The sequence below is a fragment of the Eucyclogobius newberryi genome, unplaced genomic scaffold (genome assembly GCF_026437365.1).
Source record: "Eucyclogobius newberryi isolate DKJ021-1_F unplaced genomic scaffold, fEucNew1.0.hap1 SCAF_3, whole genome shotgun sequence".
Lineage (NCBI taxonomy): Eukaryota > Metazoa > Chordata > Actinopteri > Gobiiformes > Gobiidae > Eucyclogobius > Eucyclogobius newberryi.
Genome location: NW_027315945.1, coordinates 28,357,692 through 28,379,435, shown reverse-complemented (window position 1 = coordinate 28,379,435; position 21,744 = coordinate 28,357,692). Strand labels below are relative to the sequence as shown.

The 21,744-nt window shown below is 41.4% G+C and overlaps 1 protein-coding gene across 1 annotated transcript; it reads left to right on the top strand.

Moving 5' to 3' along the window:
• Positions 1–6,929: 6,929 nt before the first annotated feature.
• dgat1b (diacylglycerol O-acyltransferase 1b) lies at positions 6,930–21,204 on the top strand. The gene is made up of 17 exons (XM_072461030.1): positions 6,930–7,270; positions 7,624–7,711; positions 8,082–8,122; positions 8,190–8,275; positions 12,158–12,210; positions 12,848–12,953; positions 14,836–14,964; positions 15,502–15,564; positions 15,638–15,741; positions 15,837–15,875; positions 15,944–15,985; positions 16,052–16,096; positions 16,940–17,052; positions 19,251–19,316; positions 19,900–19,987; positions 20,081–20,143; positions 20,644–21,204. The coding sequence occupies exons 1-17, from the start codon at positions 7,029–7,031 to the stop codon at positions 20,791–20,793; spliced, it is 1,518 nt and encodes a 505-aa protein (XP_072317131.1). The 5' UTR covers positions 6,930–7,028; the 3' UTR covers positions 20,794–21,204.
• Positions 21,205–21,744: the final 540 nt, after the last annotated feature.

Sequence of the window (21,744 nt, the reverse complement as noted above, 5' to 3'; positions counted from 1 at the left end):
GTTCTGGACAGCAGTGCATGGGGTCCCAAACCAGAATTTGAGCCAGGATCTTGGCCAGGACTCAGGAGTACCCATGGCTGGAAGATTAGCACACATGGGACAAACCATTAATCTAACACACTCCAGCCAGATCACACATTAGACAGGAATCGAAACTGCAATTTTATCTTACCAACTTTGTATTGTAATCTCTCGATAATATAATATCTCAATACAATAAAAAGGATCTTTAAAGTTAACTAAAGTCATGTTTTCCTTATGCTGCAGAACACTACACATCAAAAGTCAGTTGATTACAGAATAACTTTTCCGTTCAGCACCTTAAGCCTCAATGCAGTACTCAGCTGTTTTTAAACACATAACTGCAATTCATGACGAAGCAACATTGTTCAAAAGTACAACAACACGCATCCCTCTCTCCATATGTGTATCCCCAAGCTTGTCACAACATATGTTTGGAGTACACCCCAATAGCTGGTATCTTTTGCCAAACGTTCTAAACCGCAGAGCCACACGAAGCCTCATCTTTGTCCTGTATTTTGCAGTCTTTGATTCATCTCCCGCGGTCCGTAGTCTATTCTCGAACGCCGACTTTTACTGTAGAACTTTGCCCTGCCATTGGTCAGATGCGATGTCGGAGGTGTATTTCCTTTCTGCCTGTGTTAAAGTGAGTCATCTATCCTTCCACGGCTTCATTACAACCTACAAGGGCAAACACTATCTCACTGCCCCCTCGGATGGAGTGAGGAACGGAGATACACGGAATAGACACAATGTGAGACCCCCCACTCATCTCACCTTCTCCCATCGCTATATTTAGCCCTGGATCTATCAACTTGTATTTATGTCTTCAACCGCGGGACGTGGACAGAAATGGACAGCTTCCTTTTACTCGCACGTGACCACGGAATGATGTAAACAAAAGATACATGACTCACGCTTAATAATCACTCAAGCGTTAAAATAAACGTGATATGCGAGTCCCGCCGCCTACTTTGACAGCCTGTAGCTTTTTAGTTTTGAAGCCCTACAGAAAGCAATCAATAATGCATCGTTAAAACCTCTTATTCTCTAAATTTTAAATGGCGGATTGTCAAAAATAACACGATCCCGGCTCGAGGTGGCTCGCACGCAACGAAGAGTGGGGAAAGAATGAGGCAGATGAACAGCATTTGAGTTGAAACACTAACTCTGGACTGACTGTCACCAAAAGCCTAAGGTTTAAAAGCCTTGCACTCCCTCTACTGGTGGTGCACTTCATAAAATAATGTAATCAACAAGCTCAAAATATGAGTCTAATTGCAGAGTGTAATTATGCACTAGTTGAGTAATGAGATGAAGAAACCCACACAGATTTAGGAATGTCCTATTGATCTGAATCTCACGGTGAGCGCCTGATCCCAGTCGTTTCAGACAGACCATTACTCTTAAAGACAAGTGCAGGCAGACGTGATAAGAGCCGATCAATCCATCTGATCAGAACCTGCCCCGTGTGGAGTGGGCACAGACAGCTTTCTTTAGCCTCGTGCCTTTTCTGGAGACTAATCAGTTCTAGAGCAGGAGTTCACTGGGTTTAGCAGTCATATGTTACCAGGTCTTTACAGTTGAGGTCTAAACTTCATTCAACATTCTTAAAGGAGACAAATCATGCTTTTTCAGGTATTGAATAATAACTAAAGTAGATCATGATTTTACATTTTGTTTATTTTAAACTGCAATATTGATTTAAAATGACTTTAGCAACAGCTCCATTGACTTCCTGTTAAATGTCACTGAAAAGTCGCCTCCTCAGAGTGGCATTTCACCATAACAAGCAGCATTTAGGCACAGTGCAGGGGTTTAATTCTGAGATGTGGCAACATGAGGAAAAACCCAACATGTATCACTCTGAGTATTCTTTTTTTTTTTTTTTTTTTTTTATATATAATTGCAACAAAGTACAAAGAGGGTGGAGATACGGGGAGCATCAGAGGCCTTTCCATGATGGCACTCACATTCATTCTTTATGGGAACTACCAAGTCTTGCTCAAATAAATGAAAATAAAAAGCTCTCAAAGCAGAGCGCGGGTTTCAGATGGATAATCACCTGCAGCATGTTTTATATACAATGTACATATGTCACCGGAGGAAAAAATTGTGTTTATAAAAAAAGTGTTTTTGTCGTTTATGTAGGAGGATTTATGTTTTTGTTTTGCATGCCATAATACCATTGTAATAGGCTATTTGGATGGAACTATTTTTGGGGTTAACTTAAATATAAAACGAAATAACTTGATAAAAGTACACAGGTTGTACAACATAATATTTCCACAGGTAGTATTTACATGGTACATAACTGTCTTAACATGCTGCCTGTGATTATCCATCTGTAACTCGCTCTCCATTTGTCTTCATTATTATTTTAGTGAGACTGGGCTGGAGCAGGAAGAGCAGTTCTACGTTACCAGAACTAACGGTTTAGTGAAACGGCCGTGGTCAAAGTATAACTTTAAGTCAACTAATGATGAGGGAGCGCCAAGGTAACAAGGTTAAACGCTCATTCAAGTTGATTTAGCACAATATGAAATCCCTAAAACTACCAGCTCCTCGACGCGTACCCCTGCTTGGGAAACACTAGGATATCTATCCTACACTAGTCTACTCTAGCCTACTCTAACTCTATCCTACCCCCATCTTACTCTAGCCTACTCTGACTCTATCCTACTCCAGCCTACTCTTACTCTAGCTTAATCTAGTTTACTTCAGCCTACTCTTACTTTGTATTACTCTATCTTACTCCAGGCTACTCTAGCATACTCTTACTCTAGCCTACTCCAGCCATGGATCTATTATATTCTAGCCTACTCTAGCTTACTCTAGCTCCATCTTACTCCAGCCTCCTCCAGCCTCCTCCAAACACGAAGCACTTGAATGTCACACCTGTATAACTTCTTCCACACAGTCGTGCCTCTTCCATGGATGTATCATGCCCTCTTCTTCCCTCTTCCATGGATGTATCATGCCCTCTTCTTCCCTCTTCCATGGATGTATTATGCCCTCTTCTTCCCTCTTCCATGGATGTATCATGCCCTCTTCTTCCCTCTTCCATGGATGTATCATGCCCTCTTCTTCCCTCTTCCATGGATGTATTATGCCCTCTTCTTCCCTCTTCCATGGATGTATCATGCCCTCTTCTTCCCTCTTCCATGGATGTATTATGCCCTCTTCTTCCCTCTTCCATGGATGTATTATGCCCTCTTCTTCCCTCTTCCATGGATGTATCATGCCCTCTTCTTCCCTCTTCCATGGATGTATCATGCCCTCTTCTTCCCTCTTCCATGGATGTATCATGCCCTCTTCTTCCCTCTTCCATGGATGTATTATGCCCTCTTCTTCCCTCTTCCATGGATGTATTATGCCCACTTCTTCCCTCTTCCATGGATGTATCATGCCCTCTTCCCTCTTCCATGGATGTATTATGCCCTCTTCTTCCCTCTTCCATGGATGTATCATGCCCTCTTCTTCCCTCTTCCATGGATGTATCATGCCCTCTTCTTCCCTCTTCCATGGATGTATTATGCCCTCTTCTTCCCTCTTCCATGGATCTATCATGCCCTCTTCTTCCCTCTTCCATGGATGTATTATGCCCTCTTCTTCCCTCTTCCATGGATGTATCATGCCCTCTTCTTCCCTCTTCCATGGATGTATTATGCCCTCTTCTTCCCTCTTCCATGGATGTATCATGCCCTCTTCTTCCCTCTTCCATGGATGTATCATGCCCTCTTCTTCCCTCTTCCATGGATGTATCATGCCCTCTTCTTCCCTCTTCCATGGATGTATCATGCCCTCTTCTTCCCTCTTCCATGGATGTATCATGCCCTCTTCTTCCCTCTTCCATGGATGTATCATGCCCTCTTCTTCCCTCTTCCATGGATGTATCATGCCCTCTTCTTCCCTCTTCCATGGATGTATCATGCCCTCTTCTTCCCTCTTCCATGGATGTATTATGCCCTCTTCTTCCCTCTTCCATGGATGTATCATGCCCTCTTCTTCCCTCTTCCATGGATGTATCATGCCCTCTTCTTCCCTCTTCCATGGATGTATCATGCCCTCTTCTTCCATGGATGTATCCAGGGACGGCCCAGCCTATAAGCGAACTAAGCAGCCGCGTAGGGCCCCGAGGCGTTAGTAGGGCCCCCAATCTGGCAACCCGTCTTATGAGAAGTGCAAGCGCAGCGTGCGCCACTAGTGTAGCAGCGCTGCTGGCGCGGCAGCGCACACAGCGGTAACATAACGCACAAACCGCATTTATTTGTAATGACAATCTGGCAACCGAGACACCAAACCTGCGCTGATTGGGCAACTTCATTGTGCGCGAGCAGAAGAGCAAAACATGAACACAACAGAACGTGGTCCCTGCGTGGCCCTCATGTCCAGAGGAATGTATCCCCCCGATGCCGAAAAACGAAAGAAGAAACTTCTTGATGTAAAGAAACTGCAAACTCAACAACACTCTCCAGGTATTGAACTTATCTTACAAAGAGACGGTTAATGCTGCTGTTTGAAACAACACGATTCTGTCACGTTAGTTCTCTCAGGCTGGAGGCGACGAGAGCTCTGCACCGCGCACAATAATATGTCTGAATGAAAGATAATAAGCTTAACATTTACACCAGCCCAGTAGTGTTAGCTGCAGGTGAGGCCGGGGAGGGGCGTCTATGCCCCGGGTCACTAAGAGGCGGAGATCCGGTCCGGACGAGCGCCGTCTCGTCCAGAACCTCTGACGTGAGACTTTGGAGTAAACAGTGTGCAGCCCCTGTCCCGGGCCCCTGCGCAGCCTCAGTCAGTGATGAGCGGTTTGAGTTTGCGTTCCTCTCTCTCACATCACCATGTGTGAGATCAATCGTGACTCGTGAAGTCTGTTTTACTTTGACTTTTTAAAGTGCAATGATAGGAACGTAAAGGTGCAGGAGTCCAGTGTGTGGTGTTCTGATCAGAACAAACATTTATATTGTAATTAACTTTTGATAGAGCAATAAAACATTTCAATTTATTTAAAAAGCATCATTAGACTATTTGTTATAAATTATAATAAATTGATAGTGAAAAATAACCAGACATATTATAATTACGTCTGTTATAGAATAATACTATATATTTTTATACAAAAGTGGCAAAGTTGCAGAAACGCAGTCGCTTCACGCTTTACATTTTCAGTTAAAATGAATCAATTTGACCATAATTATTTTTCATAGCCAATATTGTATTCAGTAATTAAGTACACTAATGTATAATAACTGGCTTTAGTCATTTTCTCCTGGCACAGTTTTATCACATCATCATTTTATAGCATTACAACCTCAACATTTTACTCTTACTTTAGTCGGCTGGACCACATTAAAATGCAGCAGAAGACCCAAAAAAGATCTGAAAATTTATGGGGGAGGGCCCCCAGACCCCCCCTGTTCATTAATTTAAACTAATGTGCTAATGTGGCTGTCGACCCTTAACGCCCACAAATACGCCCAAAAACATATCTGGGATGTGTGTTATTTGTACAGGGAGTAGAGGTGATGTCAGCGGAATACCAAGTTGCATTGTGGGATTTAAGTTAGCAATATTTGAGCTTGTGAGGTGTTGAGAATAAACTAACTGGCAAACAGATGCCCTGGAGTTTTGGTGCGCTTTGTTAGCGTTGAAGAAAGTTCCCATATGTGAATTGTTTACTGACAATGGCAATAAAACTGATTCTGATGACGTGGTGAGGGGCCCCCAAAAATGTTTTCGCTTAGGGCCCCCTGAAGGCTTGGGCCGGCCCTGGATGTATCATGCCCTCTTCTTGCACACACTCGTGCCTCTTCCATGGATGTATTATGCCCTCTTCTTCCCTCTTCCATGGATGTATTATGCCCTCTTCTTCCCTCTTCCATGGATGTATTATGCCCTCTTCTTCCCTCTTCCATGGATGTATCATGCCCTCTTCTTCCCTCGTCCATGGATGTATCATGCCCTCTTCTTCCCTCTTCCATGGATGTATCATGCCCTCTTCTTCCCTCGTCCATGGATGTATCATGCCCTCTTCTTCCCTCTTCCATGGATGTATCATGCCCTCTTCTTCCCTCTTCCATGGATGTATCATGCCCTCTTCTTCCCTCTTCCATGGATGTATTATGCCCTCTTCTTCCCTCTTCCATGGATGTATCATGCCCTCTTCTTCCCTCTTCCATGGATGTATCATGCCCTCTTCTTCCCTCTTCCATGGATGTATCATGCCCTCTTCTTCCCTCTTCCATGGATGTATCATGCCCTCTTCTTCCCTCTTCCATGGATGTATCATGCCCTCTTCTTCCCTCTTCCATGGATGTATCATGCCCTCTTCTTCCCTCTTCCATGGATGTATTATGCCCTCTTCTTCCCTCTTCCATGGATGTATCATGCCCTCTTCTTCCCTCTTCCATGGATGTATCATGCCCTCTTCTTCCCTCTTCCATGGATGTATCATGCCCTCTTCTTCCCTCTTCCATGAATGTATTATGCCCTCTTCTTCCCTCTTCCATGGATGTATCATGCCCTCTTCTTCCCTCTTCCATGAATGTATTATGCCCTCTTCTTCCCTCTTCCATGGATGTATCATGCCCTCTTCTTCCCTCTTCCATGGATGTATCATGCCCTCTTCTTCCCTCTTCCATGAATGTATTATGCCCTCTTCTTCCCTCTTCCATGGATGTATCATGCCCTCTTCTTCCCTCTTCCATGAATGTATTATGCCCTCTTCTTCCCTCTTCCATGGATGTATCATGCCCTCTTCTTCCCTCTTCCATGAATGTATTATGCCCTCTTCTTCCTGCAGAGGCCGCGCGGTTGTTCCTCTTGTGGCGTCACGAGCGGAGCGCGCACTGCGGAAATCTGAACTCTGGGCGGACTTGCCCCACGAGCCGCGCGGGGACCGTCCGTGTCCGCCCACTTCCCCGTGTGGAGCAACAGACTTCACTACAAGACATGTCGTGACAGAGTTCGATTCAGCCCCAGTAACCTTAGCTCACTTAAGCATGGCGGATCCGGGTGTAGCCGGGGTCACGCGCAGGAGAAGAGCGACCTTCGCGGCGGGACGCGGATCGAGTCTCCAGCCGGGGAACGGAGGCTCTGTGGCGGCGCGTCTGAGCTCCCGGGGACAGAGCGGAGACAGCCCGGGAAAGAAGAAGCGTGGATCACCGGAGGACGCAACGCGATTAGAGGGCAAAAGTGACAAACACAAAGGGAGGAACGTCAAAGCCAGCGACGACATGCTCAGGTAGAATCATGCTGGGCTCTGCTTTCACCTTAGGTCTTTTGTGTACGTGGCCCTGAAAGACCTCAGCTTCAGTGTGGTCATCTGAGGTCATGTGAGGTGGTCATCTGAGGTCATGTGAGGTCATGTGAGGTGGTCATCTGAGGTTACTCTCCCATTCACACTCATGATACACACTTCTGTCCGCAAACAGAACTGTGCCATATCAAAGAGGCGGCCTATTTGTAACACTGAGTCAGGCTTAATTATGGTAACAATCATTGACACATTTATGACGCTCTTTTTAATCCATCTCTTATTAGAAGTAGTAAATTTGTGAATTGTGTAACCACGTGTACCTTTTGTATTCCTTGTAGCTGTCACCGGGCACAGGAGTCTCTGCTTAGTTCTGCCAGTGGCTACAACAACTACAGAGGAGTCCTCAACTGGTGTGTGGTGATGCTGGTGAGACACTGGAATGTTTAACAGAATATAGGCTGCTGCCCCCCGTGCTGCCCTCCGTGATGCCCCCCGTGCTGCCCCCCGTGCTGCCCCCCGTGATGCCCCCCGTGATGCCCCCCGTGCTGCCCTCCGTGCTGCCCCCCGTGATGCCCCCCGTGCTGCCCTCCGTGCTGCCCTCCGTGCTGCCCTCCGTGCTGCCCCCCGTGATGCCCCCCGTGCTGCCCTCCGTGCTGCCCCCCGTGATGCCCCCCGTGATGCCCCCCGTGATGCCCCCCGTTCTGCCCTCCATGATGCTGTTTCAGTGGATTCCCGTGACAAAGTATTATGGTAGTGAAACAAAACAAATCTTAACTCATCTCTTTTTCTTTTACAGGTTTTAAGTAATGCGCGCCTCTTTTTAGAAAATCTACTTAGGTATGGACTAAAAAGTATTTCAATACATTTACTTTGATTTTATGTCATCGTGTTTTCCATGTTTCAGGCATGGAATTCTGGTAGATCCCATTCAGGTGGTGTCTTTATTCCTGAAGGATCCTTATAGCTGGCCAGCTGCTTGTCTTGTGATTGGTGAGTTCTTTTGAAACAGTTTAGTTTAGTTTTGTTCAACCATGGTGAAATACACTATATTAAAACTTAACTGGACAGACTCTTTACAGAAGAACCCTGATTTCTTGCTGAAATTGGAATATTCAAAGTTGTTCTGTGTTTACTTCAGTAAGTGCTTACCTTTATGGTGTATCACAGTGAAAGTCTGCAGTAATGCAGCTCCTGCAGTCTCTGGAGGCACAATCACCTGCCCTATATACTGCAAATACTGCAAATACTACTGCTGCCACAGTAGTCCAGAGAGAAGACACCGGCACGAGGCAAAGGGACGACTTTCAGACGAGACAGTTTAGTCCAGAAAAAATGAAACGAAGCGTTGATCTAACAGAGTGGAGAGTGATGGTGTTTAAGTCAGGTGGAGTGTGAGAGTGTTTACAGGAGTGGACAATAAAGCAGCTCGTCCCCAAAGGACAGCTCAGAGCCACTGCAGTAACATGCATCAGAGTTACTGTACTTTCACTGAGGGCTACACAAGAAGGAGCTCTCTGGACTGGTCAGCTTTATTCAACACATACTTTTCACACAACAACATTAGCTGTGGCTGTGAAGCTAACTGAAGCTCTGTTACTCAAGTTAGACTTTAATATGAGCTTTGTTTTAACACAATCTGACTTAAGTAATAAATAACTGGCTTCATTAGAACTGAGTTGAGTTTATTCCTGCTGTTCTGAAGCTTTAAGTCACAAGCAACAACTTGTTTTAGTCACACTCATCCTTTATTGTTGAAAGTCAAACTCCTAAACAAGATTAACACGTTATTGTTCACAAGCTCTGGAAAATGTGTCACATTTTGTAGTTTTTCAAAATTATGTCACTGCAAGTTGTTTTCTCAAACCTGGAAACAAACAGAATTTATCTATGCTAACTTATTATGCAAATCACTCAAACATAAACCAGGAGATGAAGGAAACATTTGTAAACTAAAAGTTATTTGATTTAGATAAAAAGCAGTGTTTATGGATGGCTGATAATGACAAAAATAATACAGTATCTTGAGATTTTTTTTGGGACAGTGATATTCTAGTAATCCAACGGAAATAACCTAAAGTTTGTCTTTAATGTTGACAAATGTGGAAGGAACTGTACAATTACCTAAAAAAGTGCAGAAACATTAGAATCTATTTTGTACTTTACTTTTTTAAATCCATGCATTTTTATTGCTCAAAACATGCATTTGTACCCTGAGCGTTCTCCCCTCTCCACAGATATAAACTGTAATTTGGCCTAGTGCTGTCCCCTGCTTGTCTCCATGGAAATATATAGGTGTAAAGCTATACTATGGAATATTTCAGGCAAAGCTACAGTGCCAAGCAGGTGGCGGACCCTCTCCCAGAAAAGTGTGTGTGTGTGTGTGTGTGTGTGTGTGTGTGTGTGTGTGTGTGTGTGTGTGTGTGTGTGTGTGTGTGTGTGTGTGTGTGTGTGTGTGTGTGTGTGTGTGTGTGTGTGTGTGTGTGTGTGTGTGTGTGTGTGTGTGTGTGTGTGTGTGTGTGTGTGTGTGTGACACATTTGTTGTGTTAGCGCTGCCTCATTTGGTTTCATCAGGTGTTGTTAAAATCACAAGGAAGCTCACACTGTGTAGAGTTACAGCAGAAAGGGTCTGAGGAGGAATTTACACAAATAAATGTGACATGTTTGTGTAAATATGAACAGAGCGTGCCGTGTGAGACGTTTTTGCTGCGTAGTAAGGTGGCCAAAAAACAAACACAAAAAACCTGCTAAATATAATATACCAGTTTTTTTTTATAGCCTTGGCCATTGTTTTATGTTACATTTCTTGTTCACTTATTTGTATTTTTATTTAGCTTATCTTTTGCAATCAACTTTTTTGGCTGGACAATTCATAAGAGATTCAGTCACGTTTAATCTAATCGTCAATGATCAGTTTGAGTCTTCTGAATAGAGAGATCCACAGCCAATCCTGTCAGTAAAAGCGTGTAGTTTTGTTGTTTGTTGTGTTAAATGTCACTGATTAAATACATTTATCTCCTCTATCAGACCAATGTTAGTTTGTCATGTTTCGACTGCAGTCACCTTCTGGTCTGATGGAGGAAATAAAGAGTGAAAGAAGATTTGTCTCTTGTCACCTGTTAGTCTTTGTTACCAGAAGTTCCAGTAGTTTCCGTCTTACCTGTGGCCACTCCCATTCAACGGTATCCAGAAACCTCTATAGTGTTTCTAGAGGTTTCCAGAAGTTCCAGTAGTTTCCGTCTTCCCTGTGGCCACTCCCATTGCACGGTATCCAGAAACCTCCATAGCGCTTCTAGAGGTTTCCAGAAGTTCCAGTAGTTTCCATCTTACCTGAAGCCACTCCCATTCCACGGTATCCAGAAACCTCCACAGCGCTTCTAGAGGTTTCCAGAAGTTCCAGTAGTTTCCATCTTACCTGAAGCCACTCCCATTCCACGGTATCCAGAAACCTCCATAGCGTTTCTAAGGGTTTCCAGAAGTTCCAGTAGTTTCCATCTTCCCTGTGGCCACTCCCATTCCACGGTATCCAGAAACCTCCATAGCGTTTCTAGAGGTTTCCAGAAGTTCCAGTAGTTTCCGTCTTCCCTGTGACTACTCCCATTCCACGGTATCCAGAAACCTCCATAGCGCTTCAAGAGGTTTCCAGAAGTTCCAGTAGTTTCCATCTTCCCTGTGGCCACTCCCATTGCACGGTATCCAGAAACCTCCATAGCGTTTCTAAGGGTTTCCAGAAGTTCCAGTAGTTTCCATCTTCCCTGTGGCCACTCCCATTCCACGGTATCCAGAAACCTCCATAGCGCTTCTAGAGGTTTCCAGAAGTTACAGTAGTTTCCAATCTTACCTGTGGCCACTCCCATTCCACGGTTTCCAGAAACCACCATTGCGTTTCTAGGAGTTTCCAGAAGTTCCAGTAGTTTCCATCTTACCTGAAGCCACTCCCATTCCACGGTATCCAGAAACCTCCACAGCGTTTCTAAGGGTTTCCAGAAGTTCCAGTAGTTTCCATCTTACCTGTGGCCACTCCCATTGCACGGTATCCAGAAACCTCCATAGCGTTTCTAAGGGTTTCCAGAAGTTCCACTAGTTTCCATCTTACCTGAAGCCACTCCCATTCCACGCCCATCTCATCAGCTTCACTGGCGTTTCCTCTCCAGTGTACAAGCTCCACTTCCACGCGCTAGTGCTGCAACTAACGAGTATTTTGCTTAGTGATTAGTCTAGAGATTAATTGAATTTATTGATTAGTTGTTTGGATCGCACAGCTGGTGAATACGAGATTTTTACTAAATTAGACCCAGATGAACGTGGGGACATTCTGATGAATTATATGTACAGACAAAAGCACTAAATGTACACATTGTTTTATAGCATAAAGATGAGTCATAAAATCTAGTTTTGTAGCTCATGGCTGGTTTTGGAGCCTACATGTGGACCGATTACTCAAATTAGTTGATGATTATTCACTTGTTGCAGCCCTAATTAGTACTAATTAAATGTCGGTCTTGTTTATGTTCACAAAGTTGATACTGATACTGAAAGCATTCTTTATTTTTATATTTTGAAAAGAAAAACTGAAAATGTAATTGAGATGAATCAATATAAAGAAAGGAATCTTAATTATTTCGTTTATTCTTTTATGTTGATGTGTCACCAAAACCTACTTCACTGTTATTGGTTGAATAAACCTGTCACTCACTTTGAACATGACAGAACTGACCAATGGGAAGAGAAGGTGGGATGAAGTAGATGTCCTGAATTTCAGGTTGTCACAGGATCAGATTATAATTTGATTCGACATTATCATCAGTCTTTTTTTACTCCCACAGCATGATCTTTCTAAATATACTAAAAGTTGTATTTCTCTACTCTTTTCAGTGTCCAACGTGTTCATTCTAGTGGCCCTCTACACTGAGAGACAGCTCTCCAAAGTGAGTTTACACCTTTGAACTTAACAGCTCTGAAGCTCAAGTCTTTTTGAATGTGCAGAATTTTCAACTCTCACAGAGAGTGTATGATGTATGATTTCTCACGCTAAAAGTTTAACTGAGCGTCCTTAGAAGTGTTAAAGAGTGAAATGCAAATTGTGAAACTGCGTAGGGTGGTTCTTTTTAGTTTTTATTGTTTGCTTTTGTACTTTGTTTAACACAAAAGGGGTGGGCAATATAACACTTTTTTAACACATTTTTTTTTTAATTTTACGATATCAATAGTCAGACGATATTATGTTAATCCAACAGAAATGTGTTTAAATGTATTATTAGACAAACGTGAAATGCCTGTAAAACGATCCATCCATTTTTTCATCTTGACTTCTTAATTAGAATGTTTTTTCTTGCTTCTTCTTGGCAAATCTCTCTTTTTACGACAATAAACTTGATATTTAAATGTTGCATACCTTCAAAACAACATTCCCAATAATATCGACTCAAGTTTGAAATATTGCCCACCTTTCTCTACACACTACACATTTTCCCATACCAGAGTTGGCCTAAATCACACTATTTTACAAGAGGCGTTAGTGTTTTGCATGTTATGTTTTATTCTAACCACACTCCGTCTCCTCAGGGCTCTTTCAGTGAGTGTGTTGGACTCGCGGCGCACTGCGTGAACCTGACAGCCGTGTTAACCTTCCCTGCGGCCGTGGTCTTAGCCGTCCCCTCCGTGACCCCAGGTAAAGAGCCTTTTTATGTATTCCATTTTGACCTGAAGGCTAATGGATCCAAACGGAGATGACAAATAGTTGACTAACACGGGAGTTATCTTTGGCGCAGTCGGTCACAGTTTAACGCGCGCAATAACCCAGACAATAAAATAATTAAAAGGCAGATTTCTTGGACATTCGTCTCGTTGCCCTTCAAAAAAATGACTCGTTAGTTTGTGAGGTTCGCTGGAGACGTCCCGTATCCGAGCAATAATGAGAGTCTGTTAGTGGTAATGGAGCAGTTGGTCATGACGACTGGATTACCTCCAGTTGGCGCAGGGAAAGAGGCGTGTGCCCGCTCCGGGGTCATCCAAGGGTCATGCACTCCCGGGATCTTGATTAGCCGTTACAGGAAGGGGCGGACGCTCAGTTACTCCTATAAATGTGTTGTTGGCAAAGTACACGCCTGTTTGCAGATAAAGTTGAAGCTCATTTAACATTAGATATTACATACTGTTCTATAAATAAGAGCAGGGCGAAATGTGAGCGTGAATATTAGTATCTGTGCCCCAGTCTGTTTGTGCCCACATTTCTTTTCTAGTTTGTCCTCTTATTGCTGGTATTTTACACTTTACTGGGACTATAATGTACATGTTTATTAATGTGCATTGTCCCTGTTCAAATAAACAAACCATATGCCAAATGTCTGCCCTCGCCCTCGCCCCGTTTCACGCTGTAACTGTCCTGTCCAAGGCTTCAGGCCAGAAAAATCATTTAAAAAAAGCAAAAGGGTGCCGCCCGTGGTGGAGGGGATTTCACATATGCCCATGTAGAGCGGGACGCAGCGTTGTGAGTTCAAACCTGACACTCTATAACAATTTCCTCAGTTTCATTCCCATTTCACACTAAACTGTCCTGTCGAATAAAGCCAAAAGAATAATATCTTCGCATCAATTTGGGCCTTGATATGTATTCAGTGTATTTATTATTTTCATATTGGTAATTGGCCACTGTAGCAAGATGAAATCACAAATCCAAATCGGACCGCCAAATCGGACCCCACTTTAAATGACAGATGGACAGTATTTTGTTGGGGCTCAATATTTATTGTATCTACCTTATTTGAGACCAGACAGAACTTGTTTTTTTGTACTATTTTTATACATGTGAGAGGGTTAAATGATGGGTTTGAGTCATTATAAATACTAACACACTTTATTTATTACAGACGTGTCATTTTTTAATTGCAGCTCTCATGTTTATGAATGACAAAGCTTATTAAAAAATTGCTCCTGCGTTAAAGATGAAGAAGCAGGGCAAAACTGTGCTATTCATAATGATGTTAAAGTTGCAATATTCTCTCAAACTGTATGCTACATCTCAAATTTGGCGGCTAAACCAGGAAACCAAACCATGTCTACATCAGAACTAAACCAGGATCAAATGCACTGGAGCTGCTGCACAGGACCTTTGTTAGTTTCATGTTTAAACTCCCAAAACTGACCACAAAATCACCAATAACGAGGAGAATGATCAGATGAACTATTTACACATAAAACTCGGTTTCTGGGTCTCGACGCTCGTTTCGCCGATCCTCAGCGCGCCAGAAGAAACAGATGGTAAATGGTCAGAACGGCACTAACCTCCACTCAGCTGTTCTGTCGCTGTTGCTGCCACATCGTAACACGTTTTGGACAAAGATATTCAGTCAGACAATACTTTTTTTACTTGGGAAATGGGTTGCTCAACAAGTTTTCCAGAGTAAGAATCTCAAAAAGTGTCAAAATATAAGTTTACACTGTTTGCCAGCCACACTTTTTTCCTGTGCTTGTTAAACTGCCTTCATTTCAAGACCAGTCCATTGAAAGACAGATGGAGATCATAACGTTGTCCTGATGCTGTCTGTTTTCAGTGGGTGGGTCCTTTGCTCTCGGCGTCCACACCATCCTCTTCCTAAAGCTGTACTCCTATAGAGATGTCAACATGTGGTGCAGGGATTTGAGCAGCGCCAAAGCCAAAAAGCTGTCCAGATCGCTCTCCTGTAAGTGTTTCACAGCCACACACACACCTGCTCACGCTGTTATAGTGACATCTAATGGTAGAAAGGAGGTACAGCAGTTCAAAACAAGAGACGTTTGCATGGATTTCTGTGAGAGAATGATGATAAAAAGAAAATGGTACAAAGCATTAAAGCATAAATAGAGAAAAATCCAATATAATACAGGCACCGATAAGATTTTATATGTACAGTATTTTCCGGAGTACCTGTCGAACCAGCCAAAAAATGCATAATAGAGAAGAAATAAACATATAAGTCACACTGGAGTATGAAATGCTGTTGCAAGTGTGAAAATAACAAATAATATCACATATAAGTCGCTGCGGAGTATATAAGTGTAAATATAAGTATAAAGCGCATCCTGGCCAAAGCTATGAAAAAAGGTGTGACTTATAGTCCAAAATATACGGTACACATTTACAAAATAAAAACACATCGGTAAAATATGAGCTTAGGAATGAATATTACTGGAAATTTTGCAGTTTTCAACATTGTTAAGCTTTGCACATTATTTCAAAGGCCCTTCTGGATTCTCCGGCGATGACTCAAAAGTGTGTTACCCCGGAAACCTCTCGATGAAAGGTAAAGAAAAGCAGATCTTTTTTAATGTCGCATGGCTGTGGCTCTCTGTAATGTTTTGTTTCTATTTTTTTAGACATGTACTACTATGTCTTTGCCCCTACTCTGTGCTATGAACTCAACTTCCCACGCTCTCCCAGAGTTCGAAAGACTTTTCTTGTAAGGAGACTGGTTGAAATGGTAAAGAAAGCAAATTATATTGATTCGTGTTTCTTTTTATGTTGGCAATTTTACATATTCAATGACCGACTTACTTGATTTCCCTTTTGTTTTAGTTGTTCTTCACTCAGCTGCTCGTTGCTCTCACTCAACAGGTAAGTGTAGTACAATTCCATGAGCTTGAAACACTAAAAGTTCTAAATGTTTATATGTTTTTTCCTAGTGGATGATTCCTATTATACAAAGCTCAATGAAGCCACTAGAGGTAAAATGAACTGCAGTGTTTCACTTGTACGCTCACTTAAACATGACTAACTTAAATGTTTACTAGGATATGGACCTCTCCAGAATGATGGAGAGACTTCTTCGACTCGCAGTGAGTTCAAACACAACAAAAGCATGACATGAAGAAACGTGACGCTTATTTAGCACTTAAACAGTACATGACATTTACAGGCTTGTTTTAACACACTTCTGATGGATTACAAAAAATGTAAATTGATAATTGTTTTCAAGACAGAAGTCCTCTGTAGTTTTAGTATTTGTTTCTTTAACGACAAATCTAATCATGTTTTTGTCCTTCTTTGGCTTAATCATTGTAAATAACTACTGTATCCCAGGTCTCATTTTAGACCCTAATTTAGCTCTGATAAAGATTAAAGATTTGGTGGTTCTCTGGTCTAGTTTTGTCACGATACTAAAATGTCAAACTTAATTTTGATCCTAAGGAATTGGCTTGATATTTGATTTCCATATCAAAACGATAAAAGATGCTTGTTTTTTGGACAATAGACTGTAGTTTTCAACACAAAATAATAGCCCTTTCTTTATATTTCCATGAGGCTTAACACTGGTTCCGCTAAAGCCTAAAATAATTCCAAAACTGTCCAGGAAAGGTCCAACTTTGTCCAGTTTATGTGATTTATTATAATTTTTTGTATCGTTACATGTTCAAATGAGTTTAAATACTAGTTTTAGTATCAATTAGTGTCTGGTTTTCTATACTTTTGATTCCACGACCCTCCAGACAACACAAGATACAATATTCAATGACATTAGCGCTGTCTCGGAACATTTCCGATAGTAATTTGTTGCATCACCAGCAGTAGATACATTTTCTTCCTTTGTCACTTATTAATAATGTTGAAAAGTGCCCAACCCTGATCATCATACAGTGATAATGCATCATATTGTACTTCTGAATCTGTTTTTCTTCCAGGTGCCTAATCACTTGATGTGGCTCATGTTTTTCTACTGGTTCTTCCACTCATCCCTGAACTTCAGTGCTGAGCTGCTGCGTTTCGGCGACAGGCAGTTTTACAACGACTGGTGGTAGGCATCGCTGTTGTTTATGAGCGCTGTGATGTGTGCAGCGGACTGTGCGGGAACGCTGTCTCGGATGAAAGCGCGCACATTTTTTACTGTAACAAAGTAGAGCCTTGCGGGTTTGAAACTCGAGCAAACGTGACTGGCAGATCTCAGCAGGGTCAAGTCGGCGTCTCCGTGTTGCTCCTGTTGAAGGAGATTGTGCTGGAATAGATACTGTTTACTGTCAAGGATGTCATAATATATCTAACGTTTGTGTTGCGATTGTTGTTGGCGGAAACGTCACAGTTTGATTGTCATTCATCGCACTGGAAGAGTGTACACTCTTGAATAAGACGATAAGTTGAAAAGTGATGGATATAACTTGTATTATTTTGATTTGCCAATAGAACAAGTACGTTTTGTTGTTGTTTCAAGTGTAGTAGCATTGTTTTTCTCATTTCAAGTTGGTAAATGCTCTTAATTTTCTTATTTTGAGATATTTTATGCTTGTTCCATTGGCAATCTTACTTTAAGCTAGTCAAAATACACTACAAACATGATAAATACAACTTATTTCAAGCAATTATTATCTTATTTTAGATAATGACCAAACAACAGTGAAATCCTTCATTCACTTTCATTCACATTAATACAGTCTTATTCCTCTTAGATATGGTCGGATTTATGAACTCAAGCTTTCTGAATTAAAAAAAGTTAAGTTAACTGCCAGATAAAAAGATACAAATTTGGGATACATTTATTTCAGAGCCAATAAAGCAATCTTGATCTTTAAAGATGCAGTACAATCAGAAATGGGTAGTATTAAGTTTATTTATTTGAATAGCTTTTTAATGAAATTGTACTTCTTGGAGTTATTTTCAGACAGTGCTTTATTTACCTCTATTCAAGTAATACGTTACACTAAAGTAAAAGTTTTTGTTCCTCTTCCCACTTGGAGTAAGTCTAAAAGTGACAAATACTGTGGCAATAACAACAGTACAATGTCTCTTTCCACATGTAAAGACAGTCACGCCTTCTACATGTGTTACATCATGACACTCTCCAATACTCTTGACTTCACGTGGTGCACAGTGATGTGTGACATAATGTTACTGTGGACGGTTATCTGTCAGTGTCGGGTCTAATTGGCTAACAAGCTTTTGTTCATGCGGTTTCACTCCTCAAGTCAATAGTTACTCGAGTATATATATTTAAACACTAACAGGAAAATATAAAACGCATATTAGAAAATGGGACTAACATGAATAAATGAAGTCAGAGCATAACATGTGTAGTGGGGATTAAGAAACTAGTAGAAATAACCTGAGCAATAAAGAATATGTATGTCAAAATACCAAGAGTTTAGTTTAGCAAAAACAAATATAACTAAAGTTGGTAAAATAATTTACTGAACATAAACTAAATCTGCTTTGGCACTTACTCGCATCAACATTGGGACTAAAGCAGGACCTAGACCTGGACTAGACCAGGATTATAAACCAGGACTAGACCAGGATTATAAACCAGGACTAGACCAGGTTTATAATCCAGGACTAGACCAGGAGTATAAACCAGGACTAGACCAGGTTTATAATCCAGGACTAGACCAGGATTATAAACCAGGACTAGACCAGGAGTATAGACCAGGACTAGACCAGGATTATAGACCAGGACTAGACCAGGTTTATAATCCAGGACTAGACCAGGATTATAAACCAGGACTAGACAGGACTAGACCTGGATTATAAACCAGGACTAGACCAGGAGTATAGACCAGGACTAGACCAGGATTATAGACCAGGACTAGACCAGGATTATAGACCAGGACTAGACCAGGATTATAAACCAGGACTAGACAGGACTAGACCTGGATTATAAACCAGGACTAGACCAGGAGTATAAACCAGGACTAGACCTGGATTATAAACCAGGACTAGACCAGGAGTATAAACCAGGACTAGTCCTGGATTATAAACCAGGACTAGACCAGGTTTATAATCCAGGACTAGACCAGGATTATAGACCAGGACTAGACCAGGATTATAACCCAGGACTATAACAGAAATACAACTATAACAGAAAGTAACAAAGTCTGCATAGCGCCAACACTAAATAATGCTGTTTGTCCACAGAGATTTCATGACATCAACCAGGCAGCATCAGATTTATTATTCATTCTCACTTGTAAGTTTTCAATATTGCTTCTGCTGATTGTGTTTTAGGAACGCGGAGACAGTGACTTATTTCTGGCAGAACTGGAACATCCCCGTTCACAAGTGGTGTTTACGGTGAGTCCCTCCATCACCCAAAGAGCTTTACTGTTTATGAGACGGGAGAACGGGCGAGCGGCAAACAACAACGCACACTCGTGTATTTGGGAAGTCGATTCATCGCGTTTCCAAAAGCGCTATTCAAATTGCACGCTCTGAAGTGACGGGATTTATATTATACGAGACAAAGCAAATTAAATATTGTTAGAGTTACGGCTACAGCTACAAAATGAATGATTGTAGTCATATTTTAATGTCTGGACTCTAAAACACGTACAGAAATACCCTTTTTTATAACTATGACTGGTATTATTACATCCAAATGTCAAAAACGAATAAACTATTTCAGATGTTAGATGTTTCAGATCAATAACACATTTTATTTGTAAATCGTCTCTCTCTATCTGTCGTATTACAACATTTATTTGGTCAATAAAGTATTTCAAACGTCTCAATGTCCAATAGAATTAACCGTTTGAGTAATCGACTAATCACAAACATAACATACAACGAACTACAAATGATTACTTTGCCGTTTTAAGTGCACTACATATTGTCATAAAACTGGTTGTAATCATTTACTCTAATAAATTCTTTTCAGTCACTTTTACAAGCCTTTGCTCAAAAGAGGCTTCAGCAAAAAAGTCAGCCAGTCAGCAGTTTTCTTCCTGTCAGCCTTCTTCCACGAGGTAAGAGTAGAAATAAAATGATTGTCCGTCACTTTCAGACGTGTTTGTATTTATGTCCAAACTGAATAAACTGGCCTCTTCATGTGTCCTCAGTACCTGGTGAGCGTCCCTCTGAGGATGTTCAGACTTTGGGCCTTTCTGGGCATGATGGCTCAGGTAAGTGTGACAGGAAAACCGACATAAAACACATTTCTTCACTAAAGACTTTCGCATATTTAACTTCTAAATGTACAATACGGACCTTGGTTGTCTTGCACTTTTACATATCAACTGTTCAATGTTAACAGCAACAGAGAAAAACAAGTGTTAAAACTACATTATAATCTAGGAGTCAATAAATACATTTGCTTTATGCCTTTTTCAAGAGGATTATGTTTTAATTATAGTGTTTTTTTCTGTTAAAGATGATTCAAAAGGGTCAGAAATGCTCCTTTGTATTGTTGTTCCATGATTTTGTTTTAATTATCATTAGTCAAGGAAGGAAAATGTAGTTTGACACTTTGGTACAGCTCTAAAGTTTTTGTTTTTGTATTTTCCGCAGCGATAGAAAGACTGCTTAATGAATAAGCTTAACCTTTAAGAAATGAGAGCCTACAGTACGTGCTCACCTTCTAATGTCTCCTTTTTTCTAATGACCTGTCTTAAATCTCTCTCAGCTTCCACTGGCCTGGTTCGTGGGCAACTTTCTGCACGGTAACTATGGCAACGCGGCGGTGTGGATGTCCCTGATCATCGGACAGCCCTTCGCCGTTCTGATGTATGTCCATGACTACTACGTGCTGCACTACAGACTCCACACGGACTGAGCCAAAGTACACTAACTGTAGTACACCAACCCAGCGGAAAAGGCCCAAGTCTGTGTTGATAATGTTTTTCATATTTTTTTACTCAGAAAAGGTGTAAATACCGAATTTGAGACACGATGTTTACACAAAATATGGTCATTTCCAACACAAGAAATAAGTACATTATTTAATCTATGCTAGTTCTGAGCATTTGAAAACTGTAGGTACAATAGGCCAACATATTCAATCAAATATCAAAGGTTCTTTTCTTTTTCTAAGATCATTTTATATATTTTTATAACATTAAAAAACAGAGTTGCAGGGGTTTTGAATGTAAATGTATAAACATAAATAAATGCATGCAGGTTGTACTATCTCTGAACACTCAGGAATTTTTAAACTGGCTTGAATGTTTTTTTTTTTTTGCAATATATAATGTAATTGTTTATGTTAAAGGGCTGTGACGTACTTTATTTCTTGTAAAAGCCAAAAAATTGAGTTATTGTCATGGATGAGATCATTTAAAAGAAATAAAATAAAACATTTAATTAAGTATGAGTGATATGTGTTCTGTAAAAGCAAGTATAAAATATAGCCGCAAGCGGAAATGATCGGCCCTCGCCACGCCGCAAGAGGAGGGGGCGCTAACGCGCCCCAATTGTCCTTTTATTACATCTACTGCTGAATCTGTGACGCTGTCACATCTTCTCCCCTTTGTTTTACCATCAAAAAGCAATTTTATTTTGAATTCTTGGCAAAATGTGCGGCTTTGCCGCACAGACACCGTGACTCTTTGAATAAAAATGTGGATAACTTTTGATGGTCCACCCCTGAAGATGAGTCTCACCAAATTTCAGGTTAATATGTCTAACGCCCTAAGAGGAGTTCGTGAAAGTCTAAAGTGTAAACATGTTATGGCGATTTCCCCATTGGAATAACATGGAAGGTTTCGGTCATCGTTACGGCAACGCC

Bases quoted from the DNA above. Each gene is read 5' to 3' on its own strand.
- dgat1b (XM_072461030.1), top strand. From the start codon at position 7,029: ATGGCGGATCCGGGTGTAGCCGGGGTCACGCGCAGGAGAAGAGCGACC. The intron at 15,742-15,836 runs GTAAAGAAAGCA...CTTTTGTTTTAG, and splicing joins TAAGGAGACTGGTTGAAATG to TTGTTCTTCACTCAGCTGCT. The intron at 15,986-16,051 runs GTAAAATGAACT...AATGTTTACTAG, and splicing joins GCTCAATGAAGCCACTAGAG to GATATGGACCTCTCCAGAAT.